At 39.0% G+C, this 26,981-nt stretch overlaps 1 protein-coding gene across 1 annotated transcript in view; it reads left to right on the top strand.

Annotated features, from left to right (window-relative positions):
• Positions 1-1,968: 1,968 nt before the first annotated feature.
• XPO4 (exportin 4) overlaps positions 1,969-26,981 on the top strand; it is a gene marked incomplete at its 3' end in the record, with an annotated part of 45,841 nt that continues 20,828 nt past the window's right edge. Inside the window, exons 1-5 of the mRNA XM_009578340.1 lie at positions 1,969-2,069; positions 5,761-5,902; positions 6,164-6,302; positions 18,043-18,159; positions 18,949-19,102. Of these exons, the coding sequence (XP_009576635.1) occupies positions 1,976-2,069; positions 5,761-5,902; positions 6,164-6,302; positions 18,043-18,159; positions 18,949-19,102 (646 nt within the window). The remainder of the gene's footprint in view (positions 2,070-5,760; positions 5,903-6,163; positions 6,303-18,042; positions 18,160-18,948; positions 19,103-26,981) is intronic.

Here is a 26,981-nt window from a genome sequence, read left to right as displayed (position 1 = left end):
CCCTGGATGGGCCGCCTTCTACCTCCTCGATTCAGGTACCGCTACGGAGCTTACTTCTGTGTCAGTTGTTCAGCAGTGCGTAATGCCCCAAATATCCGAAAGCTTTTCTGAGTGTGCATCTGTGTGCAGCCTGCTGACAGACCCTGAGACGCTGCTCCAAGCGCATGGAAGACAGACTGGCCCTGAAGGCACGCTGCTGTCTACATGTGTGCCAAGCCTAACACGTACTGCCGCCTACCCAGAAGGGGGCATGGACAAACAGCGATTTGTCCCTAGAGCTGGTAAGGTTGAGCTGTCCTGTATATGTTCAGACTGCTGTCCAGGGAGCTCCTGCCCCAAATTGGCTGTAGCAGAGCAGGTTTGTGAATGGGCAGAGCATTTATTCTGCATCCACGAGGCTTTTTTGCAGCTGCCTTCTTCCACTTCTTTTTTTGCTCCCTTCCCAAGGCATTCATAATATCTGCACTGGAAAAGCTGTGAGAGTCAGAAATTTGCTGTGTAAGAAGAAGCACAGCTGTTCATTCGGACCCCCTTGATCCGAGGATCAGCGATCTGCTTTCGTTTGCTTCATTTAGTCAGATTGTTGAAGAAATGGTTGAGGAGCAGCAGCTTTAATCTGTGGTGTTATTAGCTCATATTTGAATCTTCTGTTGTCTGTGTTTTGTCAAGGGTGAAAGAATTAAATCAGATTTGGTATGTTTTATTTACTGGAAAAAATTTCTCTTAAATTAAAAACCTTGGTCTTTATGCTTAGGTCTTCATGCTTTTATTCCCACAGCAGCAGGTACAAATCAAAACGAAAAGATAACGTGACACATATGTTCTCCTCAGATTGCCAGGGGCAGAAGTTGAGTTTGGAGTTTGGAAGTTCAGCTGCAGTTCAATAACCTACTCTGTCACCTTGACCCCGCTCTGTAGTTTTTATGCAATCTTTCTACATGTGCATGTTCCTTTCTCAAAGGGGCATCAGTTCAACATGCGCTGCCTTGTGGTATCAATCCCCTGTAAGAGTATTTTGTACTGTGTGCTTGTTCAGATAAATCCCAAATAAGAGAAATTGGAGAATATTAATGGCAAAAGTGGAGAGCAGCGTGGTGTTGTGAACAGCTGATGTTTTTTGCAAGGTTGGTTTTACCTTGTGGGATGGGGGGTGGGATCTCAAGGTTGCTCGGTGAGGTGAGGCTGCAATACAGGCGGTTGGCTCTCATCTGCGGTCCATAGGTGATATCCCACCTCGCAATGATCCAGGTTACTGCTTAGTTTCATGCTTTACCTATAGTTGATTTTCAGGTAGAAACCACCATGGAGCTGGCTTTCAGCAGTAGTGGAGCAGCAGGTGCACCTGAGCAGTTAAGGTGCCCATGATGTAAGGGATGGGTATATAAGAGGATGGGCATAGGCAGCTGGGGAACTGCTGTAGCCATCCCCAGATGAGCTGACCCCTCTCTCAAATTCAAGCCCTCACTCAGTCTTTAAGATGTCAACTTTAATGTGAAACACTAGAGGGTAGTATATTACTGCCAATACTTTATTTTAGAACATATCCGTAGTCATGATTTTTTAATCCCTTGAATTTATTATACAATTCAATATTTTAAAACGAGTGTAGAACTAAAGAAAAAAAGAGTGCTTTGTTTCTGTGACTGTGAGCATGGTGTGCAATGATTATTTTTGGTTTAGGTAGAAAAAGGATTGGGTTGAATGTAGATCTGACTTTTATCTTTCTTCAGAAGTGTCATTAGGAACACAATACTTAGAATTATTCACTCACACTTACGTGTACACAATGTAAATACACAGTGGTATATAAGAAGAGGCAGTTTTACCAAGAGATACTCGGTTTTGATGTTTAACCAGGCAAATATTTATAAGTTCATGACATTGCTCATACGCTCGTTACAATCGGAGTGGGGTTTTAGTATTTGAATAAGGTTTTTTTTTCCCCCCCTCTCTTTTCTTTCAGGCACCACCTTCCATGGTCAATAATGAACAACGCCAGCATGCCGAGCACATATTCTTATCATTTAGAAAATCAAAATCACCATTTGCTGTTTGCAAACACATTTTGGGTAAGTTTTAATAAATTAAGTTAAGCATGTACCTGTCTTTATAACTGGAACTGTGCTGTTCTTCTGCAGCTGGGAATACGAACATTAGTTTTGATACTTTTTGATGGAGCTACTTTTTGATGGAGCATGAAGCCTATTGCTGCCCTTCAGTTTTGTTTCTGGCAGCTTTAAAGTCTGCAACGTGCAGCTTCGTGTAGCTAAGTTCCTAAACTGATTTAATAGATTCAGGTTTCCTCTGCTACATGATTATTGTAATAACGTCTAATCTGTGGAGCTTGTAGAACTGCCTGTAGTGCAATTGCTTGGCTTGATGCTTCCCATTGAATCAACCAACGATGCAATTTTATATACTTTTGCCAGAATTTGCACTGGTGCTGAACTTTTCTATGGTGAGAATTTATTTCAGGTTAAATGTCTTAGTAAGTTGCTGTTAACAGCCCAACTGTTGTGTTTAAAAAAAAAAAAAAAAAAGTAGTTAGAAAAGTTTCTGTCCACCTGGTAGAAGCAATAGAGTATTGATTCAAAGTTTTGTGGTGTTATACCTGTAGAGAAAGGAAAGATGGTAGGTATCACCTTTTATCAGAAATTTCTTGGGTTTTAATGGAAATGCTGTAAATGTGGTTGTGTTACAAGTCTTTAAAAACAAATCTGTTTTTACAGGCGCTATAGAGACTTATTAGAGTTTGGCAGCTAAGTAATCTGAAAATTGCAGGAGCAGTAAGCATATAAGATTCCTGCTCAGCACTGCTGTACTGACCAGATGTGAGTGTTGGGGGGAGGCAAGGGGGAAGTTCCAGTGAAAGCCGACTCCAAAATCTGGTGAGGAAAACCTGGAAATTTGTGGAAAAGAAGACACACCAAAAACAGGAAAAGCAACTTTTCTTTCAAAGAATTTGCCAGAATGAAGAGAGAAATATTAGAATTTTGTTTAAAATATAATTATTTTCACACTTAATTCATTACACAGTAATTTTTTTTAACAGTTATTTCTAGATTTACTGGATTAGAGATGTACAATTCATTAATATTATGACGTCAATATTGCAGGCCTGCTACTGTGTTGTTAAACTATACTGTGAGATATAGAGCAGGCTGTGGTTCCTTTCCTACACCCACTCCTCAACCAAAATTTTTTCTACAAATGAGTTTTTTCTAGTTAGTATATTATATTAGTACTTCATCTGGTCCTGAAGACTGTAACCACACTTTTTGCTTTATGGGTCTGCAAAATTGATGCTTTTTATTTTCACATTGATTTTTAGAGAATTTTAAGGGGGCAAAAAACCACACTTTGCAGAACATTTTGGTCTCTCATAAGTGATGTATTTGTCACTACTCAGAAGTAAACAATGGAAATTTATTAAATAAATACCTAGTAGTACTATCTGTGCTAAGGGATACATCACTGCGTCTTGTTTTCAAAGAAGGGAATACAGTTTGGCATTAATAATGAAATATCACTGCAGACATTTTTCATTTTTTTTTCTTCTGCAGTGTGGCTGGTTGTAAGGAGTGTGATCCTGTTTTTAACACCTTTTGGATGTCTAGAAATACTACATCCTTAAACTGCTCATGTCCTATCGCCATTGAGAAACCAGCATGTTTCCACATGGGGCAGGTTTTTACTGGCAGTGGCTTCTCCAGTAGGCAGTTGTGATGCTAAGACCTGGAAATGAGAGGCTTTTCCCAAAACTTTGTGCTTCATGAGTAAGTCTGGACAGAAAGAACAGCTGGTTAACACTTGGGAGGTGAGAAGGGAGAGGCAGGGATTATGAAATCAGGGACCAGGAAGGGAAACAAGCTGTTTACGATGAATAAAAGAGTTAAAGTGTACTGAAGGGGTTTGTGAGTAAGGATGGGTAGGAACCAGAGGATCAGAGCATGTGGGCTTAAAAAGAAACAGGAAAAAAAATGGTCAAGACAGGAATTGGAATGGAGGTAGAGATAACAAGGATGTTGACAGCGTTCATGGAAAGAAGAGTGTACGAGCGATACAGGGAGAGCAATGGAGATGATGAGCGTGAGGAAAAGGGGAACAGCCACTCCAGAAACCTGGAGTTGAACCCAGGAAGCATGAGGCTCTACGTTCTTCTGCTGTAAGCTTATAGCTCTTAAATGTACTGGCAAAACTTGTCCTGTCTTTCTTTAGTAACTTCATGTAGAGGATAATGGTGCTCTGAGTAGTTATAAGCTTACACCGAGTGCTGGATGTCTGTGCTGTTAATGATTGCAGTTGTGCATCTGCAGTACTTAACGCAAAGGAGAAATTCCATCCTCTTTTTTTTCGATAGCATTCTCTTTTTGTCTGAGCTTTGTACAGTTTGAAAAGCCAAAGACCCAGAAGGTAGAAAATGCCAGAATTAAAATACCCATGCAGGAATAATCTGGCTCATTTTTACATGTTAGACATACGCATTAATCTTTTAATTAAGTGGTTACTTAGTTTTCCAAATTAAGCTAAGTAGATTTACAGAGGGTTTATTTTGATTTAAACATGTTTACCTGTGTAGGATTTAGATTTGGAGCCTGATTAAATCACCTAAAATCATTTTAGCAAATTGGCTCCTATCTTGAATATAGAACTTGCATATAAAGGAAATATATATTATGAACTTGTGTGTGTATAGCTAGAGGAAGAAAGTTTGTTTTGTAGTTATTTAAAGCCCGTCATCCCCTAACTGAGGCTTTGTTGAATAAATCCAGTTTTCCTAGTCCTGGCAGGTCGTCCCCCATAGTTCAAACTCCGCTTCTTGTTCATTAATTTTATTTCACCATTTCATATTTTATGCTTTTGCCACCCTGTGGCTAAACCTTTTCTGAATGGTCTTTCGATGTTTCCTACAGAGTTCAGAATGTTTTGAAACTGGCTACTGTACTACCTGCTATTTCTAAGTTAAAATTTTTAAAAGCAAAAGAACAAAAAACAAAAAAAAATTCTCTGTAGCTTTCTATCATCATATAAATTAAATTCAAATTCTGGGGTTTTTCCGTAAATTGAATTTTGTAGTCACACAAACTGTCACCTTCTTCTATAACATCTTTTTCTAGTTTCTTTAGTGCATCTATATTCAAAGCAATCAGATATTCGGGTAATAAGGGCTAGTGATTCCTACACTTTGTTAGAAAGTTGTATTTTGATTACCTCGAGATAAATACAGAAGCTTGAATATAATGTAGAAAACCTTAAATACACAAGTCTGTAAAATTTTTGTTGTAATAATTACACACAAATATTTATGTGTAAGTGGACTTGCTTCTCATTACCATCCATAAAATACATGTAATTTTGTGTACTGTTGGTTCCAAAGGCAAGCACACGAATGATAGAAGAATCTTCAGTTCTGGCATATCTTAATGTATTGTGATTAAATCTGTCATTTTTATTTTATTTTGTTCCACAGTGGTGTTAGCATTCTTATTCTTGATATTTTGGCCAGTCTTCTCATGCGGCCAGCTTTTCTTCCCCTGAGTCTCTGACACAAATAATATGGGACAATTTGATAACTGGGTTATTGGTTTCCCCTCCCTTTTGAGGTGTAAATTCTTTGTCTGATTTCATAGCAACAAAATTCCATTTAATAATAAATTAACTAATAGTAAATTCCATTAATTTTTTTTTTGTTAGAAATACGTACAAGCTAAATACATGTATGTCTTCTGATACTCAAATTGCCTTTTTTTTCCCCCACAGAAACTAGTAAAGTGGACTATGTCCTTTTTCAAGCTGCTACTGCGATAATGGAAGCAGTTGTAAGAGAATGGATTCTCTTGGAAAAAACTAGCATCGAGTCACTGCGAACATTCCTTCTAACCTATGTCTTACAAAGGCCTAAGTAAGTGTAGAAAAAACACCTCTGAATATGTAGGATTATGCATAAAGTCTCAGTTATCCTTTTGTTTCCAAGGGTAGCAGTGGAAGACCATTTCAACAATAATTTGTCTTCCATTCTTAACACTTAGTTGACTTCTGTAGAGTTGTCAGCTTTCCCTTATGAATTTACACAAAATGTTTGAAAAATAAATGAGTTTAAAATTTTATTGAACACTGATGTTCAAAATTATTTGCAAACAAATTTTTGCAATGTTATTTACAGCCTTCAAAAGTACGTTCGGGAGCAGATTCTATTAGCAGTAGCGGTGATAGTGAAACGGGGATCATTAGACAAATCAATCGACTGCAAAAGCATTTTTCATGAAGTCAGCCAGTTGATCAGCAGTGGTAACCCCACTGTGGTAAGTATTTTATTTTCTTCAAAATTTAAGCAATCTGTATCAGCAGCATAAGCTATATACTTAGTGACTATAAAATCTTGTATACTTCTCTTATCTAAAAATAAAAATTAGTAATTAAGTTGATAGCTATTCAAGCAGTCATTTACCAAGTCGAAGATTTTTGAATAAGAATGTTTTGGGACTAGTAGTAGTACGTGTGATTCTTTGGTACACAGTTACATGATATTTCTTAGGGAATAGATTTCTCTTAATAGGCGCTGTAACTGTCACTAATGTGATGGGTGGTTTTTTTCCTGTTTCTCTGGGTTTCTTTAATAAAACAGCATGATCTAAAATGGATTTTCCATTAGCTGGCAGGTTCTCTACACACTTTGCTCCCCTTCCATCTGTGCAGTGCTGCACCCTCCTGTGGCTCAGCTGTCGGAATAGGCTACCCAGCAAGAGGCATAGGCCTCTGCTGTTCTCTGGGAGACGGGTAGGTGGAGAGAAAGGGGTGTGAGGAAGTAAAATGTGGAATGGAAATACAAAACTTACTCTAGATTTAATGTCATACTACTAGGGGTAAGTGTTACCTTCCATACTGAGCTCAAAGTGGAAACAAGGTGTCCAATATCTACTATGCATTTAGCGAAATTCCGTTTGCTATGCCAGGAGATAAGTTTAGAATAGTCATAATAGAGGCATGTAACTAGAGATTAAAGAGAGGTGATTTTTCTCCTACCAAATGCAAATTGAATATTATGTAGATTCCATGCTGAAACTTTTAACCGAAGCTTTTCTCAAACAAAACCTTGAGGGAACGGACTCCTACCATTGCTGAGCATTTAGAGCAGCAGTTGTACTAGATGTGAGCGGCAAATGTTTAATTCTGAAAATTTGATCAAAATGTACTAGAAGTAATGCCGCTCATGTCATGGTCCTAAAAATAGTGTGTCACCTCTGAGCACAAGTGATATCCCCCCAGGGTACGGACATTTCGGTTACACTTCTAAACCTTAATTTCACTGTTATTTAGCTTAAGGAGAACATGTCAGCCTTTTTGGTTGTGCAGAATTTGGATAGAAATGGGTATTTGTTTAGGAGAACAATGTTAAGTTCATGCTTTTTTCCAGGGAACATAGTCTTGTTATTAAAATGGAGTTACAACTGAGATTTTCAAGTTTTTTGCATGCTGGTGTATATGCTTATGTAGTTTATATGATCTTTCCATAAAGATACAAAAGTGGAGTAAATAGAAACCTGGATGTTGACAGAGAAGTCCGCTCTCAACCAATTCTTGCACAGTCCAACTTCTGCGGTTGTATTCTGTGCATGCACTAATATACAGACACGTTACATTGAACACAGCATGCAGGAAGCTAAGACTGCCAGCTGTAAGTATTTCATCCTGGGCTTGCTGCAGAACAGAGCGCATCGCAGAGGAGCTCTGGCTGGGGGAAGGGACAATATTTCACTGTCCTCTTCTCCAAGTTTCACTCGCTACCACCGTACAGAGACCAAGTTTGGCTCAGCTTCTCATTTCCCTTTATCTACCCCCTTCACAAGTATTACTTTCTCCATAGTTTTTCCGAAGTATTTGTGCTGAGGTTTTAAGAAGGGTATTTAAAGCGTCTTTAGTATATAAAGATGTTTTCTATTCCGGTATGCTAATACAATGTACTAGTAAAAAATGACACATGATGCTGCTGGAACATCTTTTCTGTAAGGTGCAGTATATCTTTGTTAGTCTTTGGCAGGCTGGTAATAAACCTATGCTCCCATGTATGTACGTATGAGGTTTTCTAATATAAAATAATAATGAGTTCTCATTCATAAAAATGTTCTTGTAATCTTCTGAGACTTTGCTGCAAGAGAAACTCTGGTACTGGCACAGATTCATGTGACCCAGGACTTGGCATAGACAATAATGAACAGTAAAAAAATTGTGTGTTAGCACAGTGCCTGCCACAACTGAGCTCTGAGTGGGTTCAGGGCACGCCTCTTGTATAAATATATAATAACTTTGAGAGGTTGTATGAAATAATTCATGCAATGAATTATCTACTTATCTTTTCAAATATGGGTGGGTGTTTTTACTAGTGTCTCTGTAGTCTTCAGCCATGCCCATCAGGCCGCGTGGAACCGCAGTGGTGCAGCTGCCTTGCTGCCGTGTGGAGTCTCAGCGAAGGGTGCTTCAGGGTACGATATGAAGCTAAGGGAGTGATACTGCTTTCAAGATCTAAGTTGTGCTGTCAGGACAGTGCCATGCAGTGTCACAAGTGTTTCTGCACTTCACTGGAGAGGTGTTTATATTAGTTGTTTATAAAAACACACCTCCACCCAAGTCAGGGAGGAGGCTAGGATATGGGTGTTGGGAGAGATCAGCAGGTGTTTTCCAGCCCTCTGTACCTCCCTGACTCCTTCCACTTTTTTAACACGTCTTTCCTGTGATGTGATGTGCACTCTTGCCTCCAGCCTTGTATGCTCAAGTTTCAGGAGTCTGTCACACCTTTGTGACTCCCAATTCTCTATTGAGTCTCTTGGTCCCTTTCTGTATCCTTCCCAGACTTCTGCTCCATGTTTCCTCTGACCTACTGCGCCACCCGTTTGTGTCTTCCTACCTGAGGTTCACTCCAGCAGCTGAGAAATAACATATGGAGTCAGCAGCAAGTCACTTCATATTTAAATATGTTTAAAGCTCTCAAACGTGGCTCTTAGCTGTTGATAATGGCTTTCTACAGCAGTTTGTAATTGAAAGTCCTTTTTAAAAAAGCAAAGTGGTCTCTTGCCTGCTTCCCATTTGCTTTTTCCTCTCTGCTGTCTCTGAAGCTTCCTGGCCGTTCTTTATCTTACAAGAATAAAGTAGGTCCTTAATCTTTTCTATTCCCTGCAACCCTGCACCCAGTTCCTGTCAGACATCTGTACTAGTTTTGGGTGTGTTACACTCAAGCTCCGTAAAATCTCTGGGACTTTTCAGTAACATGTTGTCAGGGTCAAGTCCTGAAGGTTGGTGTAATGAGGGGAGCAGCGAATGTAGATGGTACTAAGTCTTTTGCATGTGTTCTTTTGCAGGACTTGATATGTTAATATCTTAACTTCTTGAGTATCAGTTAAAAATATCTTTAGAAATGGATGTATTTTGAGGATGGAACTTCAAGTTATGTTGAGTAATGCTGTGGCAAACTGACACAGAAGCAAGACTGATGGATGAACTGTTGAGAATGAAAAAATGGAAAGGAGATTGGAAGGAAGAGAAGGAGAGGAATAGTGATGAGAGGAAGAAAGTGGGCAGGAGATGAAAAAGATGGTTTTAGTATTGAGTAATCTCTTAATAGTGGAACACAGTGTACATGTTAAGGAAATAACAGGGCACTAAGGAGACGTAATACTACAGGGATGGAAAGGATGCATGGTTAGAGCCAGGGTTTGAACCTGGAGTGTTGGCTCCTGCTGCCACTTCTCTGCCATATGGACCTTTATGGACCTCGTGGAAGAAACCTCAGCCTGAGAAGGGAAAGCAAACTATAGAGGGTCTGGCTGCCTATTAATTTATAAATGAGTTTAGGTAGTAATCCTCTGGGAGGACAAGGATTAGCTTTGGAGTTCCTGGTTTTGTTTTTCCTGGCTCCTCCTGTAATATTGATATAAGCTCCTCCTGCTCGTGAAGGAGAGTCTGTAATCTCCCTCCAATTTCAGGATCTCTTTTCAAAATCTTCGTTTCTGCTTTTGGCAGTAGACGCAGTATCATGGGCCAATCTTAAAATGCTAAATACATGTTTTCTATCACTGATTTCAAGATTTTGGAGAGTTGTGTGGGCCAAGTTCTTCTCAACTATAAATGCTTTCAGTTTCTTGGCCTTTTCTTTTTGTGTTAGAATATTCTGCTTTTGCATAGCTGAAGGATTTTGTTTGTCCTTCATCCCTGCCAGAAGAACAGGAGTCCTGGCAGCTAAGGTGACTGATTCCAGGAGGAGGAACTGGTCTGCATGTGAACACAAAAAACTGGACTAGGATATGGGTCATACCTTGGTTTCTCCCAGAATACGGGTAGGCAGATGCAGAGGGGTCCAACAGCTGTAGACCTGACACAGGACTGGGAAGCAACAGAAGCTGTGTTTTTTAAGATCTACAATGCATACAGTAGAATATATTCTAATACAAAGCTCCATACCTGAAGCCTAAATTTTTCTGTATATGTAAGAAGACTTGTCAAGACTTACTGGAAGAGCTCTGGGATCCTAACAATTCCTTCTCTCTTAAAATCTGTAAAGCTGTTGGTCTGTTTCCCAATGTTCATGGTTGGGCTAGAGAGGAGATTCAGATGCTTCAGGTTACCTGAAACTGCTGAGGAATGTGTGTGGATGGATCTCACGTGAACAGTGGGAAATATTAATAGGCAGAACTCTAGGCATTCATCCTCATTGGTAATAATAATGGCTGCATAGATAACTAGTTACATTTATTTAGCATTTGTGTTCTTATTTCTATTCTTTAAGAGGAATTTTCCTTCTGGATCCCTGTCTAGCTGTTGTTGTCTCATGTGGTAGGGTAGGAGTTGGAGAGGCTCTCATTACTGTAACATTTTGACAAAAACGTATATATTATTTTCCCCGCTCTATCCTCAGCTGTATTTTCTGGTCTAATAAAATTATTACCTTGTCCTATGAACCTTACTGCCCTTGAGACATGTTGAGTATAAAAACCAGATGGTAAACCAGGATATTTAAGCTGTTTCCTTCATGCTGACAAGTGCTCTATAAAGGCCTAAGTTAGTGTGTTAAAGATTGGTTTGGGAATTTTAGGGATCCAGAAACTACTCCAAATATGAGGGTAAAACTTGGTAGTAGAAATGTAAAAGAACTTTAATACATAAGTTTTTTTTTCAGTAGTTGTATTAACCAGGGTGCCTTTTAAAGTTTTCTGATTTTTGTTTTGAAAGAGACCCTACTTTACTGGAGATGCAGTACAGCAAGACTCCAGCTTAGTTGCATAATAACTTTAATATTAGAAATTGATAGCTCCCAGTATTATCATTTCCAGTAGAGCTACAGTTTCAAAGACAGGGCTGGGAAGTGAGGAGACGTGATCCAGAGGAGAGATGGGTGCCCCCTGTTCTATCTATGGCATCCAGGACTCTCTGTTTCCTCAATTCTGCTGTCTCATGAGATGTGTAGGTGTGAAGGCCCTCGTGTAGACCTCAGAGACTCGCTGGGAAGGAAGAAATAATGCCTTTACATGTGTTACACCTATATTCCTTTTATTACTGTGGTGACACTCAAATAAACAGGCTTGAGGGGAAAAGCCTCTTTAAGAAGTTTATTGACCCTAGCTGATCGGTCTTTCGTGTCTCTTCCTCTCAGAGGTACTGTCCTTCTGAATGTATCAGTAATAAACTGGATCTGTGTGGGAGTCTGCTTAAAAACAACTAGCCTTCTCCCTCCTAATCTTTTTGGTTTTGCCTTTAAGCAGATCTGCTGTGAAGCACAGCCGTGTAACGCAGCTCTTGGCATATCTGGTGGTATGGCAGGCAGAGGCGGGCAATAAAGACCAGGAATGAGTACTGGGAAAAGTGGGGGGAGAGGGGGCAGCTGCCCACTGAAGAGCACTTGCCAGGATGATGTATATTTAAAGGTGGTTGATACTGATGGCGAACAGCATGGCTAATCTTAGTATTCATTATTTTGAATTTAATTGAAAGTCTTGGATTTGTTCATGCAACTACTGTAGGAGTGCAGATTCAACCTGGAGAAGGATATGTTACCTCTAGGTAAATGGTTTTCAGACCTTCACTTTTTTTGATGAGATTACTTTTTTTTTTTACCTCCTCCTAAGTTCTGCTTCACAACTTTGCCCGTCCCCAGAGAAACAAAGAAAAGCATGTTTTGCACCCTAAGCTCCAGCAAACTCTGCCTGGACCTTTTCCATTATTAGTAGAGGCTGCTACTTCCCTTCTCTCTTTGGCCAAAGCCTGCATGCTTCACATGCCACAAGATCATCTTCCTGTGGCCCCCAGTGATTTGCAGAGGAATTGGTTTTCTGTTTCTCAGCTCAATCTTGGGGGTTTCCCTTGCTTGGTTTGCCTGGTTCCCCCCAAGGAAGGGAAGCAAGGTCTCGCCTGTTGTGCTGCTGTAGGTGTGCTGTGTTAACCTGGCGCTGCTCGTCTGTCTTTGCATGGTGGCAGAGGGGGAATGGGAGGAAAGGGGTGCGCTGCCCAGCCAGTCCCTTACTGCTGACAGCACAAAACTGCAGCTGTGGGTCCTATTCCTATCATCCTGTCCCTGCTCTACAGCTTTTTTCCACCAGTTGGCTCATTTGCGAAGGAACAAACAGATAAAATCCAATGGGTTCTTCCTGGTGCTTGCTTATATTTCTTAAGAATATATTCTGGTTTTCTTTGGTTGAGAACTATTACTTCAGCTCCTGGGTTCCCCTCTCCCCTCCCATAGCAATACTCACAAGCTGACAAGCTGGAGTGGCCCCAATTACTCTGTGTGCATAATGGTATTTCTTTTGGTCCTGTGGCCATCCTGTTAACCTTTCCATTAGGAGTTGCAGCTTACATTCTGGGGATTTAGATACTCTGAAAATGTTAGGAAATACAGCTGTGCTTATTCAAGGAAGTTAGGGAAGAAGTATATTACCGCCTTTATAAAGGAAGCCTTGCTTTAAACAATTTATTTGGTAAAATTGCTTTTGACACATTCTCACTACAGAATTTTATCACCTAGGAAGCAGCACAGCAAATTCTACCTCTGATAGATTTACTCTTTGATTCTTCCTGCTCTTGTGCAAGTTAAAATTAGCTGGTTTAGGGATATTATTAAATGCTTCTTGTGGCTTCCCCTTGGTTTCAGTAACAGAGTTTACATTACACGGATGGAGACAAAAAGTCATCTAAATGCATATTGAGGCTGGCAGTGATCTAACGTAACAGGGTAGATGTTATGATTTGCTCTGTTCAGGTGAGACCTTTATTCTTTTAAATATATTTACTCATTTTTCTGTAGATATAAATGACACTTGCAGAAGGCAGGGGGTGTTGCTTGATAGTTTAGGTTTTGTAGTAAAATTAATGATTTAATCAAGCCTCTGACAACCTAGCTGTATCTCTGCTCTGAATTTCAGAACAGAGGAAACGCTTTTGGTGTTGTAGTTCATTCTGCTTTGTTGGCTTTTCTGCCTTGGAGCTGGTGTACCACATGTCCATTTTTTCCTAAGCTGTATTTGAACTCTTCTTCCTTTCAGATGCTTTGTAACCTAACTACCCTCAAATGAAGCGGTTCACTTATTCCATGGGCAGTCCAGGCACAAGTGTGAAATCCCTTCAAACATTATGGCTTTAACTTTTGTTATAGGGGACATTCCATTTGGAGGAATAAGTTGCATTTACCTTCTGCATCTGAGTTTTATGGATTATATATAAATGTTGTTTACTGTTAAAATGGTGCATGGTCTTTCTGTAGTGTCTGTGTTTTATAGAGTAGTTTAAAAAGAAAACCACTAAAACGATGTTACTACTGGGTGTCTGATTGCCAAGTTAATCTCTTATCACAAGTCCCATTGATCTTCTGTTTGAGCAGCTGAGAGTCTATTTTATGTATAGCGATCTTTCATGAAGTTTATTCCTGGTAATAAAGCTAACTGGGGTGAGTGCCAAGCTATTCTCAGAGGCAGTCCGCTCTCAACAAGAGGAGTATTTTATTTTGTTAGATGGGGTTATTGTTTGGGTATGTACTTGTGGCAGAACTAGTGAAATTGCTAGCGAGTGAGTCAAACTAGGTTCAGAGGTGTACTCTTACTGGTATGAAGTTAATGGCATTACTGCACAATAGACATTCATATCTGACTTTTAATATGATGCCCAGAATCATGTGCATTTTCTACTTATTACTGTATGGTATTACTAAATTGGATTGTTAATCTCTTCTAGGGCAGGGCAAAAACCTTAAAAAAAACACACTATAAAACAATTAAAAAAAAAATCTCCACCCTAGAACTTTACATTTATTAAGTGCATTCAATTTTGTTATGTGTAAGAGGAAGTAATTTTATTTCACAGAGCACAACTGTTGGTTTATCTAAAATTATGTTGTTGTTCAGATTTTTGAAATCTTTCCTCTAATAGCCTGCATTTATGTAGAGGTACTTAAAGTGTCTTTATACCAAACATACATGTAAATTAAAAAAATGTATTTCAAAATATTAGTAGTTAACTTTCAGCAAAGTTACTTTTCATAAAGTAAAACTTTACTTTTTGTAAATCTTACTTAAGCTTTATTCCAGAGTTTCTGAATTATTACTGTGTATTCAGAAGAGTTCAACAGATGGCAGGGCACATGTTCTTCTATGCTAATTATTTTGTTAATATTCATATAAAAACGGCAGTCTTACTGCTATGCACAACAATCTATATAAATACCTATAGTCTTATGGCAGTTTTGGGAAGCAGTGGTGGTTTTGTATGCAGCTCTGTGCAAATGTTTGACATTGCAAGGACAGGTTACAGGTCTTGATCTGTTCCTCTGCTCTTGTCTGTAAGCTAAACTCCTGGGGGTTGGCATCTACCTTCTAGGAAACCCCTCTCAAGCAATCTCCTCTCAGCCTGTAGTTGCCGTAAATTTTAAATTACTGGCCAATATCTTATCTTTGGTCTTCTCCTGCTCTGATGACCTGCGTATATGGGTGTACTTACAATTCCTCATAGATGCAAGGGGTAAGCACAGATGCAAAGGATGACAGGAGGGCATGGAAGTGCCTGTAGTGCACACAGCACCCTTGGGATGGTGAGGGAATGGGCCAGGATTTGCACTCCAGGTATCGGAACACCAAGATGAAGGAGTTGGCAGGATGCTGGGAATTCAGCGGGAGGGAGGATAGCGGAGGGATGCAGTGTGCCCTGGTCTGCGCTGTGCGTCAGGCTGCTGGAGGGAATAAAGTGCATAAATCTCTAGTAACGTCACGCTTCTCCTTTCATGCTCAAAGCAGGTACTGATGTCAGGACTGCCTGATAGCTCTTATTGAAATCAGGGGGGCAGGTCACTGCTCAGGCTGACTTATCAGGCTCTTAGCAGGTTCAATCAGCCTAGCTGCATCCATTGCTCTTTACATCTTTGAAGAGATTTCTGTACCATCAATCATAGAATTTAACCTTCCTTTTAAATTTCTCCTTGAAATCAGGAGAAGAGCACACAAAAAAAAATCTGGAACACACTTTCATCATGCAATAGCACATTACTATCCAAACAGAAAGGATAAATTATTATATACCATATAAGCAAACTGGAAGGAGAAAATGTCTATTATTTCAGCTAATATTAACTATTTGTAATCACGGTGGGAACAAACGTTTTTTCCTATTGCTCCTTACCTGTCATTTGAACTTACTGATTTGTTTTCCAATAATTGGCCCTGCTTGTCCTGTGGTCATGTGGATGGCGGCTTGGTGTGAAGATCTTTGCATGATAAAGCAGAAGCAGCCAGGCTGTTGTACTATTGTAATCATTAATACCACATGGTAATCATGGTAGGTTATAGAGCATCAAACTGTACAGATTTGTAATTGCAACTCATGATGTCCTTACATCATGGCTTCTCTGAGCTGAAAAGTATCAGTGTGTCGGTAATTCAAGCATAAAATAAAATCCTGCATTTTAAAGTATTTAGAAAGCCTTGTGAGACTTCTGCATCTCCTGGCACATAATTAAATTGGGCAGTGTTCTCTGGCAACTTTGCATTATTCCTTTAAAAACATGTATTCTTGTCTGAAGCATAGTTCTAGAGCCAAACTTCAGGTTGGTTTGGGGTTTTGGGGGTTTTTTGGGGGGGTTTTGTTTGTTTGTTTGTTTAGTTTGGTTCCCCCCCCGCGTTAATTCTTTTCATATGGAACTTTTAATGTTGGATTTAAAACTCGGTGTTAGCCCACTCTAATTTTGTTTATATTGGCTCAAATGTGGATTTCGTCTAAATAAGAAATATTTATTGTATAAACAGCTTACACAGAAATTTTGAAATAAAATACTGAAATGTTTGAGCTAATTAGAAATATTTCTAAGTCTAGTATAGAACGGGCAAAATTGCACTTTTGCTGGAGTAAAGTGTGATTTGTTTTTCACTGGCTCAACGTTGCTTTTATCATACGTGATGTGTGACAGTGGTGACTGTAGATGAGAAATAATCCACTTGAAAGAAATAGTTATTTCTTTAAAATAGGAAAGCTTGGACTTAGCAACTGATCAGCAATATGCTGATCCACTGTACAGCTTTATTACTATGTAGTAGAGAAAACCCATGTATTATCACGAAGCCACTGTGTTGGATCTGTCTGGGACTTATTTAGCAAGTAAGAATGTTAATTTAGTGTATACTGGCTAAGATAACTAGTTGTCTGGGGGGTCAAGGTACTGACTTCAGAGGCATTTCTGAACAAAGATGTTGCAGTTGGTGGGTGGATGGCACTGGTCTCAGCTGTTGTATGAGCTTGCATAAATAGTATCATCTCCACTTTAATCTTTCGGGTGTTCAGAGGTAGTGTGCATATTTCTGTTTAACCCCTGGACACTTGCTGGCATGCGTGACCCTTTAACAATTCCTATCCCTCTGTCCATCCCTGGCACCTTGGCTCCAAACAGTCTGGGAGGAGAGCCAGTAGTTTTGAAGTTTTTTGTTAAGAACATCTCTTTAACAAAAAGTGTTTTCATTTCATTGGTATACAGTTTCTATTGTGCTTGTTACAGTATGGCACGCTTCTGAAGTACTTCTTGCATCTCCACTGTACAATATTTACTCCCCTTTGAATATAATCATCAGTTAAAAAAAAAAAATATTAAAACTGGTGTTGATGGTTACTGGACTTTGGCATCAGGAAAAAAAAGCTTTTTTTTAATTTCAAAAAACAGCCACGAAGGCTGGACCAGTGTGTTTCATAAAGGAAAGTTGGCTTTTAAGTTGTGTTTTAGGATAAGCATTTGATTTACCTTACCTTAAATTTTGAGAATGAAAAAAATACTTAAACCTTCAGTCGTCATGGATCTGTTTCTCCAAAATTAACTTGCCTTTTTCTCACCAGTTTTTATATTGCTTCAGAGACCTCATTCCAATAGAGTAGTTTCAAGGGTTCTTTCTGAGGCTTGGGGACGTTGTGCTTTGGAGGGAAGTATCCAAAAGCTTTCAAGCATCAGGGCTTTCTGCGTATTTCTCTCCTTTTTTTTGATGGGGGAGATGGAAAAGATGTAGTACACAGTGTATTGCAGGTGGTGTTTTTCACTAGCTTTTATCACTTTTGGTGGTATAAATTTAATCATGATCAAATACCAACACGGTAAGTGTAGCAAATGCAAAGAAGGGCCAAAACAAACTTCAGAGTGACCTGAACTATTAGATCAATAGAAATAAGTGGAAACTGAATCTTCCCTGAAACTAATACCTGTAAAGCCCTGTGCACAGGGAGAGAAAGTAAACAGCAAGGCTGGGAAATGGATTGCAATAAGTTTGTTTCCATTTTGTAGTGATGATTGCACAGGTGCTAGTTTTATATTGCTCAAATACTTGAATTTCTTTTGTAAGGATGGAGTCTGGATGATCCCAGAGGTGGTTCACCCAAGGATCTATACTCCCGAAAGTCTGAGTTGTTCTAGTTTGTGTTAGAAGAAACTGAAGTAATAGTCGTAGATATATGCTAATAAAATAACTGAAGGACAATGTAGGTGCTCTTACGTTATTGGACACCTTTTAGTTATATTATTCCCCCTTATTTTTTTTATAGCAAACTTTGGCCTGTTCCATTTTAACGGCGTTGTTGAGCGAGTTCTCAAGTTCAAGTAAAACCAGCAACATTGGACTAAGCATGGAGTTCCATGGTAACTGTAAACGTATATTTCAGGTAAACTAGTTCTGTATCAATATATGTTACCTGTCTTTCTAAAATTTAAACATTGAGAAGCAGAAGTACTTTCTTGTGCCAGGTGCATTCAGGTACAGTGTGTGCCTAACAGCATTTAATAGGACAAGTATTATATTATAAATGCAGATACTGGCTACTTCAGGAAAGTTGATAATATATTTTTTAAAAACTTGTATCAAAAAGGTGCAATCCCTTTTTGCCCATTTTATGAATGTAGAGCTACAGATCTTTATGTGGTTGGACTCTTTAATTCCTTGGCTACCAATTGCAAACAAAACGAACACTCTGTGGAACAATGTTGGTCTTAAATATAGCTTTGGTTTAAAGCCAAGGAGAGCTATGTATTTAAAAATATTATTGCAGATGGTGTAGTCTGGTTGTCTCAGATGTATTGTTTGCCCAGGCAGAAATGTTTTTGTGAAGGCATTGCTTTAAACTGACTGTGGTGGAACAACTTACCAACTTTTTTTCATGCCAAAGACCAACCCTCTCCTCCACCAGTTGTTAAGAACATATTGTTAAGTTTTTCTTTTAATGACTAGCATTTATGAGAAGATTCTTTCCTTATTCTTTACAAACACAATCTATTAATTTTGGCAAAAGAGTGGGGGGGTTCTGACTTACAACTTCAGAATATTTTCTGTATTTTAATGAAAAATAGGGTGAAAACAAAATTCTTTTCTCTTTAGAAAAGTATTTCTTTTTAATCAACATTTTAATTAATGACTGAGAGACTCTATTAATATGTTGTGTTCGTCCTGACTGTAGGAGGACGATCTGCGGCAGATCTTCATGCTCACAGTAGAGGTACTTCAGGAATTCAGCAGACGTGAAAACCTCAATGCTCAGATGTCTTCAGTGTTTCAGCGTTATCTTGCACTAGCCAATCAGGTCTTAAGCTGGAACTTCCTTCCTCCAAATTATATCCTTTTAATGTCAGGCCCTTTATTTCAGCTGACTTGGGTCACTTCTACCAAGTGATAAGTAAAGTCTTTGTGAGGAGAGAAAAATGTAAAACTTGTAAGCCTTGCATTTAGTCCTTGATTTATGTTTTCTTCCATTAGCGCTCTTGGTCACCCCCGTGCTTGCTAACAGATGCTTACACACAGCAACTGTTGCTCTTCATTAAAGTTTAAAGTGTTTTATATAACAGGCAAAACTAGTTCAGCAGAGCAGCCCCCAGTTACGGGTTGATGGTCTATCTGTTTGGTGCAGGGGAGAGGAAAAGTGTAATATGCTGCTTTAGTGCAGAACCAAATGGTGAAGAGGTCTAAGCTCTGTTGACTTTTCATGTGGAGATCTGATCTGTCCTACTTTTCTCCCTCAGAGGAGAGGAGGGGGCAGGTAAATGCCCCATCATCTAGGAATGTGCCTGCTCAACCGACTCCCCGTAAAAGATCATGGAAATGTAATAGAACATGTAATAGGTTCTCTTTGGTCTGAAGAAAAAGTATTTGCTAGCTGAGAGAAGAAATCGCATCTCCTTTTTTTGGCAATACACGGGTGCCATTGCTTCCATTTTGACATCTTTGTGATGTGTGCTCATTATGAAAGTCCAGAGAAAGGTGGAGATGGAAAGTAAAAGAGGAAATGGGAATCAGAAGGAGTCTTAGTGAGGGAGAGAAGAAAAAAGATACAAAAATGCTCAGCCCAAAAATGGGCTAGAAGAATATTGTAGAAATAATCAATCACATTCTCCACTTAATAGAGGGTTAAGACAGCACTTGCAGTAAAACATTACAATGCCTCTTTTAAAAGCTAGACTGTCTTTAAGATGCTCAGGAAACTTTCCAAGAGCCAAATTTTTAAGCTGGTTTATAAACTTTTTTTTCTTAAAATCTTTTGAAATTGCTGCTAAGTTATACATACTGCAGGAGTCTGGATGTTGCCTTGAAATCCACTGTAAAGGATTTTATTTGTTTTCCTGGTTTGATGGTCAGAAGGAGATATCTCTGTGTTTCTGTTGTCTTTGATTCTGTTCATTATGCAGTGGGCAGCAAAAGTGAAATTTATTTGAAACTGGATATTCCTTGGTTCACATCTGTAAAGCAAAATACCAGTTATATTGTCTTTATGGAAGGTGCCACAGATTAAAAGTAAATATCCCACTCTTACTAATCAGTGAAGTGCTTTGGCAGGGGTCCAGAGAGGAATTTAGTGCATGTGCCTACAAGACTGAGACTGGAGTTAAATTATTGCATCTTATAAAAGTTTTTGGAAGGGGATTTGGGATTTGTAAGAACTCAAATAATATGTGGACACTTTTTTTTCCCGAAGCTGTAATCTTAAATAGAAAGGAAATGCTCTTGTGTTGTGCAGTGGTGGGTAGAGCTGGTTCCCTCTGAATTTTAGTCTTGCTCTGTGCAAACCTCTGATGTAGTCCCAAATACTGATGTTGTTACATTTTGAAAGTGAAGGCTCTAGTTCTTCATCACCATTTTATCCTAGGCTAAGGTTTGCAGTGGTGGAGCTAGGTATTTACAAGCAAGATGTGAAGGCTTGCGAGTTCCAGCTTTCATTTATAACTCTATATAATATGAAGTGATTTAGTGTATAGGTGCTGGTAAGTAAGTGTTACTTGAAATAGCTAAGCAAGCCATACTGCTGCTTAAGGTTAACAGTGTTTTCTGCTACTTGGGCTACTTGAGATATTACAGCTGTTAAACAAATTCTGGCCACTTCTGGAGATCAGATGGATCTTTAGTCTGAACCACCACAAGTGTTCTTACATGGCTCTATTTCAAATATTTTCATAACTTCTGCTACACTTGTTTTCCATCTTTTTGTTTTCTACCATTGGACATTTCATTTTGCTGTAAGAAGTACAGCACCAGCTTGGGTCTCCCTGCTTTATGTAGCAACCTGTTTTCACAGAAGTTGGAATGGCTTTAATCATCCTTGAGAGGTGCGGATCTTAGCTGACGAAGATTCAGTAATTATTGGGGTTTACAGCACCATGTTGATTATACTGTGGCATAAATATCTCTTCATTAAGACGACTGGTTTAAAAGTAAGTGTTGATTGTTAGCTCACGGGCAGTGAGATTTGACTGCAGTTTCTAAATAGGTAGCACATTACGTAAGAACGTAAGAATTGCTGTGTTGATTGATCAGTTGGTATTGTTTTGGTATCCTCTTTCCAAGTCTTGACAGTACATATGCCGAAGCAATGGGCATAAATTTAATACTCGAAGCATGTAGTAAAATGATCGATTGTATCCACAGATCCATCTTTTTTCCTTTAGTTGGTATTTCCCCTGGCAAGATAGTACTGATTTTCAGTATTCCCTGCAGCATAACAGTAATCTGCAGTATTTGTATGTAATCTTTAGCAAGGTTCTCATAACTTCAGAAAAAGGAAGTGGCATAAATGTGCATTAACTCTACGGGGACCATCACCAAGAGGCACATTATTTAAATCACTAAGTTGCGAGAATTACATCAAAACATGTAACTTCTCAAGAGTTCTTGTGCTGTTACAGGATAACTTAGTATGTGTTACGTTGTTAAATGGACAGTGCTGGCACCACTTGTAACAGAAGAGTTGTATTGTCTATTGCTAGCAAGAAGAGCTGGCACGAAAGATGCATTCTGGAATAGCCATCTCATTGGAGCAACGAAAGAAGAGAGGCTGGGACCTACCTACTTTTAAGTTGGAACTCAATAATTTTTGAGTGTCTTGGGATGTAGTGCCTGCAGTAGGAAGTGCCGGGCATGATGACCTAGGAGGCCTCCTTTCAGTCATGTGCAGTTTCTTCCATTTCATTTTCTAACACACAGGCAATCATCTATTGTTATTTTATCTGCTACCTCAAGGTATTAGTTCACCTGGTGTTTGCGGATGCCTCAGAGGTTTTTGGCAGTACTATTGGAAATGACAATAACATAGGATTCCTATTTTGCACTAAGAACGTATGGCAGTCTGTTGTGGCATGTTGGCTTCTGTAGAGTTTCTTTTTTCAGTGCTGTTACAGCACTGTTAAATGTTGTTTACTCGGATGGAACTAGTTTTAACTGCATCTTTTCTTAAATGGATATTTTGACTAATTAAGGAAGTACAGGTGATCAGTACTAAGAGGTACAGCCCTCTCCTTTACAAGAGTGCCTTCAAGGATCCCATACCTAGTACATTATCAGTGTCCAAATTCTCCAGTTAAGGAGCTGAATGTTGCTGGGCTTTAATGCACCTTGACGTGGACATATATGTCCTGTGGAGTCAGGATGTAATTATAATTTATATTCTTTTACCTCCAGAGATGTTTCTCACTTCTTCTTGACTTTGGGATTTATCTGTTCTTGGCAGCCACATTCTAATGGACTTGGGATGAATGTCCTCAAATGCGAAAGTTCTTAAACAGAACATAAGATTTTGTCCAGCTGTCTCCCATCTACAGAAAGGTGTTTATTGTCTGTCAATAGGAGCTGTCATAGAACTACTTATCCTTTATTCATTAAGGTATGGATTTTTACAGCTTTTTGTAAAGAGTGCTAATAGTACATGAATAAAGAGGAAATTGAGCTTTTGTTCTTGTTTTGGATTTGGTGCCTCTACTTGCTTGGAGGCAAGCTGGCAAATTTTCAAGTGAATGTAGAATAGGGGACTGGATTTAAAATACAGGTTACGTAAACCTAATGGGATGTGCTCCACTAATGTACATCGTTGCTGTTCCATTGAAATTAATGGTGCAATGGCAATTGTGTGAACTGACTGAAGCTTTTGTCTGATCTGAACACTTTTTTTTTTTTTTTAAGTATGTGTGTTCCTCGGCCACACGGTTAAAGGAACAAGCTCTTCATATCTCTGTTCTGAAAACATCTTTTATCCCTCAAGCCAGAATGAGATACCTCCTGGGAGATCCTGTGAACCATGTAGCTCTGCAGACTTTCAAGATTTGAACTTGGTCCAACCCAGATTGGTAGCATCTGTTATGCATAATGGAAGTGCATGAAAAACAGAAAGAATGCTCCAGAAAACTTGAGGTTTGTTTTGAGGAATGATTCAAGTTGGCATTGCTGCTGAAAAAGCATCCTGCCCTAGAACCTCCCAGGAGCATGATACTGAGCAGGGAACCACCTGGCTGAAAACTTTTTTTAGTAGGTTGAGGTCCCCAGTTTGATTTGTTGCGCAGCTACAGAAATGATGGAAACTGTACCAAGGGGCAACAACACAGACTTCCTTCAGCAGCAGGGCTGCTTTCCTTAGGTCTTGTGTTTGTTAGCAGCCTGGGATTATCCTGAATTTACTACAGCAGTCTGTCCTTATCTGAAAGATGAAGGGTTGGGATACTATCCTGGCTATTGTTTGGGATATAAAGAAAAATTCAATGTAACTAAAATAGCTGTATTTAAGAAAGTGCAAAAGAGAGCTGCATTTTACTTTTATCAGACTTATCACTCTTAGATGAAAACTGACCTGACTTTGAAATCCCCGGTGTTTAGAAATTATTTCTAGGGTACTATGTGTTTTCTTGACAATCCATTCTAGCAACTTTTTAAGACAAAGTTGGGCAAAACCAAGAAGATTGACAGATCCCCTGAATTTGGTCATAAGTGCACTAAACATGTTTGTATTGATACTGAACTTTTTAATAATTAGTGTTTCATCATTTGGGTTTTCCTGAATTAATTCTGAAATCAGTTTGCAACGAAAGAGCATCTTAAAAGCATTAATATCAGAAGAGGAAAAGAGATTAGTCATGACCCTTTTTATGAAGGGGAATGATAAAATACATAGGTTTTTTTCTCTTCTGCTCTCTTGCTGCAGTGGTTCTAAGTTTCCAGTTTTGCAGTGCTTTGTTACCAGCTTCTTAGATGGCAGCCAGTACAGTGGAAAGGTGTGACTCTTGAGCTGCATCTGCATGGCAGTCACTTCTGCATAGGTGCTTTAAGTGTAAGCTAGGCTTAAAGCGATTAGCTTGCATACTATTAGCTGTATAACTGTAGCAGCAAAATGTAGCAGGAGGTACAGAATCCACTTGGGTGGTCAACATGAGACTTGGTACTGGCACGGCTACACCGCTAGCGGCTCCGGAATTGGCCAGTTTTAAAATTAGCTTGGGTCTTCCTACACTTCCTACGCCTGTTGCTGCACGGGTGCAATCTGAATCCAGTGACTCCAACACAAAGTAGTTGTTTCATTCTCATGACAGTTAAGAATACCTGTGTTTAATAATTAAATATTTAAGCATACGTTCCTTCTCCTGAATGCTGGATGTGTTTGCTGAGAGTGTAAGTTACATAAAGGTTTGTGAAGCATTTCTCCATAGGGGGCAGCAAGCCTCTGCATCAGTTTTAGACAGTTGCTCCTGGACTCATCCCATGTGCTCGGCTGATTAGCTAGCAAGCCAGAGGAGGTCTTAAAAATCCAAATATAATCAGTATGTTAGCATTATAACACTGGGTGGCAGATTTCCAAGCAGTTACCTTTCTAATGCAGTTTTTATTTGTAAAATATAAGTCTAAGACCAACATAAAGGTCTCCAGAAATGTTCCAAACAACAAAGGTGAAGTGATTAAAATAACTTTTAAGAAAGATATTCGGGCCTTAGCACTCCAGGAGTTTTCCCTCTGTTTCTGAGTTGTTCTTCACTCCTGTGAACAGATTTGTGAATGGGGGTCTGGCAGAAGAAATCTCAGCTTTGATTTTTGAGTTCCTAATTTACTGCTTTGTGGAAGGGCAAGCCTTGCCTGTCTTAGGAAGGAGACTGTGGGATCCATTCTCAGATGCTGGAATTTGTGGGAAGTCCTGAAGTGAAAAGTTATAATCCCTTGTGGCTGCCTTAGGATATGAAATATTTTGATACTCATCTTCACCCATCAGTCCCTTCCTGGGACAGAGGCAAAGAGTGGGAGGATAAACATTTGTTTATCTTTTATTTTCTTTTTTTAATATATTCCTCCAGGAAGCATATAAAACTTCAAATTTATCTCTTTTTTACAAATTACAATTTTAAAATTACAAATTTGTAATTTTAAAAAGATTACTCTTATTTCTCCAGCTCGTGAAACAAAACCAAGCATAGAGCTAATGGCTACATACATAAATTTAGGCAAAGATAAAAGAAAATCTGCCTTACACATTATGGTCTTCTCTTCTTCCTCTCTAGGCACTAATTAGTGAGCATATGAGCCTTATCATATGTGAAGGCATCTAGTTATATTCTCATGCTTTTCAGTAAAGCTTGGTATATGTTATTGAATAATTTGTTCCCATTCAAGCAGAAGTTTTGAGTCTCTGTAGGAATCAGTGCCATAAGTTTTGTGAACTGGGTGAAACATTGCCGTGCTTCTGTTAGCTGCTTCTTAGCTTGGGTTTCTGTGTCATTCAAAGTGAACTGTAATGAGAGTTACTCATTCTTCAGTAGACTTGGGAGTGTTACAGACATTTGTATTTATTACCAGAAATGGCTTACAATTGTTTTTCATTTAAAAAACAAACACACACACCCCCCAACCCTCCAGGATGTCATAGTAGACTGATCTATGCTTATCATAAATCTATGTTATAGCTTGAGTGCTTACAAAAAAGTGTTGTGCTGGTTCTTAATTTTTGTTTCCTCATAAGTATTGAGAATTAAATTAATTTTTGATGATGAAGACTGCATTTGTCCTGCGTACACCCATGTACTAGGTAATTTAGTGCCATTTTTTTCAGGTTTGGCATAACGGGGCTGCTGCTAATAAGGCTGAACTGTAGCACAGAATAAGTTAAGGTATTTCACAGTAGCAAGCATCTCCACAGCCAACTTATGCTAATGTTTGCGTACATCTCGTAAGTGATGGAAAATGGGTGTAGGATCTCCATGATGGGTGCAGGCATAATTTGTATTGTTCAGTAAACAGATATTTTACCCACAAATCTGCTATTGTCAGATGTGTCATCAGTCCATTAGCGTGAGAAACAGTACTAAAAATAACAGGATAGGCCTGCTAAATACTGAGGCTTGTTAAAATAGTGACAGCAAACTGGCCCTTCTTTCATTCCACGTGAAAAGTGTTCTGTAGCTGGTCCCCGCTGTAGACTCAACCTAATGAAAAGCAAATTGGTTTTCAGAGATTGATATGGATCTATGACAATCTTCTGCTACTGATGTATTTCCAAGCCAATCATTTATTGGAGAGTTACAGCAAAGGACGCTTTTGTCAATAAACAATTTTAAAATACTGTTTTTTCTAAAGTGTTCCAAATGAAAAGGAAAAAAAATATAGCTTAATTTGCCAGATAAAATTAGTTTTAATTTGTAATATTACTCCTGATGAAGGATGCTTGCATGTGATAATTTCATGCCTTTCCCCGCCCCCCCCATCCGGGAGAACTGAGGCATTTTTGATCGCTTAAATGACATCTGTATTTCAGATGGAAGTAAAACAGAGAATTCTGTGATTTTTAGTTTTTCCCCATCTGAAATAATGCAGATCTGGTATGGTTCAACGCACATTGATAATTTTGAGAATGGTGAAACTGGTTTTGATTTGCACTACTGTGAAAATCCTTGATAACGTTGTTATGCGTTATAATGTGCTGACAACAGTTCTGGACACGTACCGCCAGTGAAGGTCTACTTGGTACTGGCCATGAAAGAAGTCGTTTTTTTGGAATGTGGTTCTGCACAGTGTTGTTAGGAATTTCTGGTTTTGGCAGAACTCGGAAGACAAGTGTAAATAAACTAAAATTGTGCATCCTGCCTTGTGCCACAAGCCTGCATATTAAGCTAGATGTTTGCTTTATATATTGTTCTCTTAAACAAAACCCATCAAAAGTTAAGAGGTCTGCTTTCTTGAACGATACCATTGTGAAATTTA

The sequence above is a fragment of the Fulmarus glacialis genome, unplaced genomic scaffold, assembly GCF_000690835.1.
Source record: "Fulmarus glacialis isolate BGI_N327 unplaced genomic scaffold, ASM69083v1 scaffold17145, whole genome shotgun sequence".
Classification (NCBI taxonomy): Eukaryota; Metazoa; Chordata; class Aves; order Procellariiformes; family Procellariidae; genus Fulmarus; species Fulmarus glacialis.
This window is presented reverse-complemented; position numbering and strand designations above follow the sequence as displayed.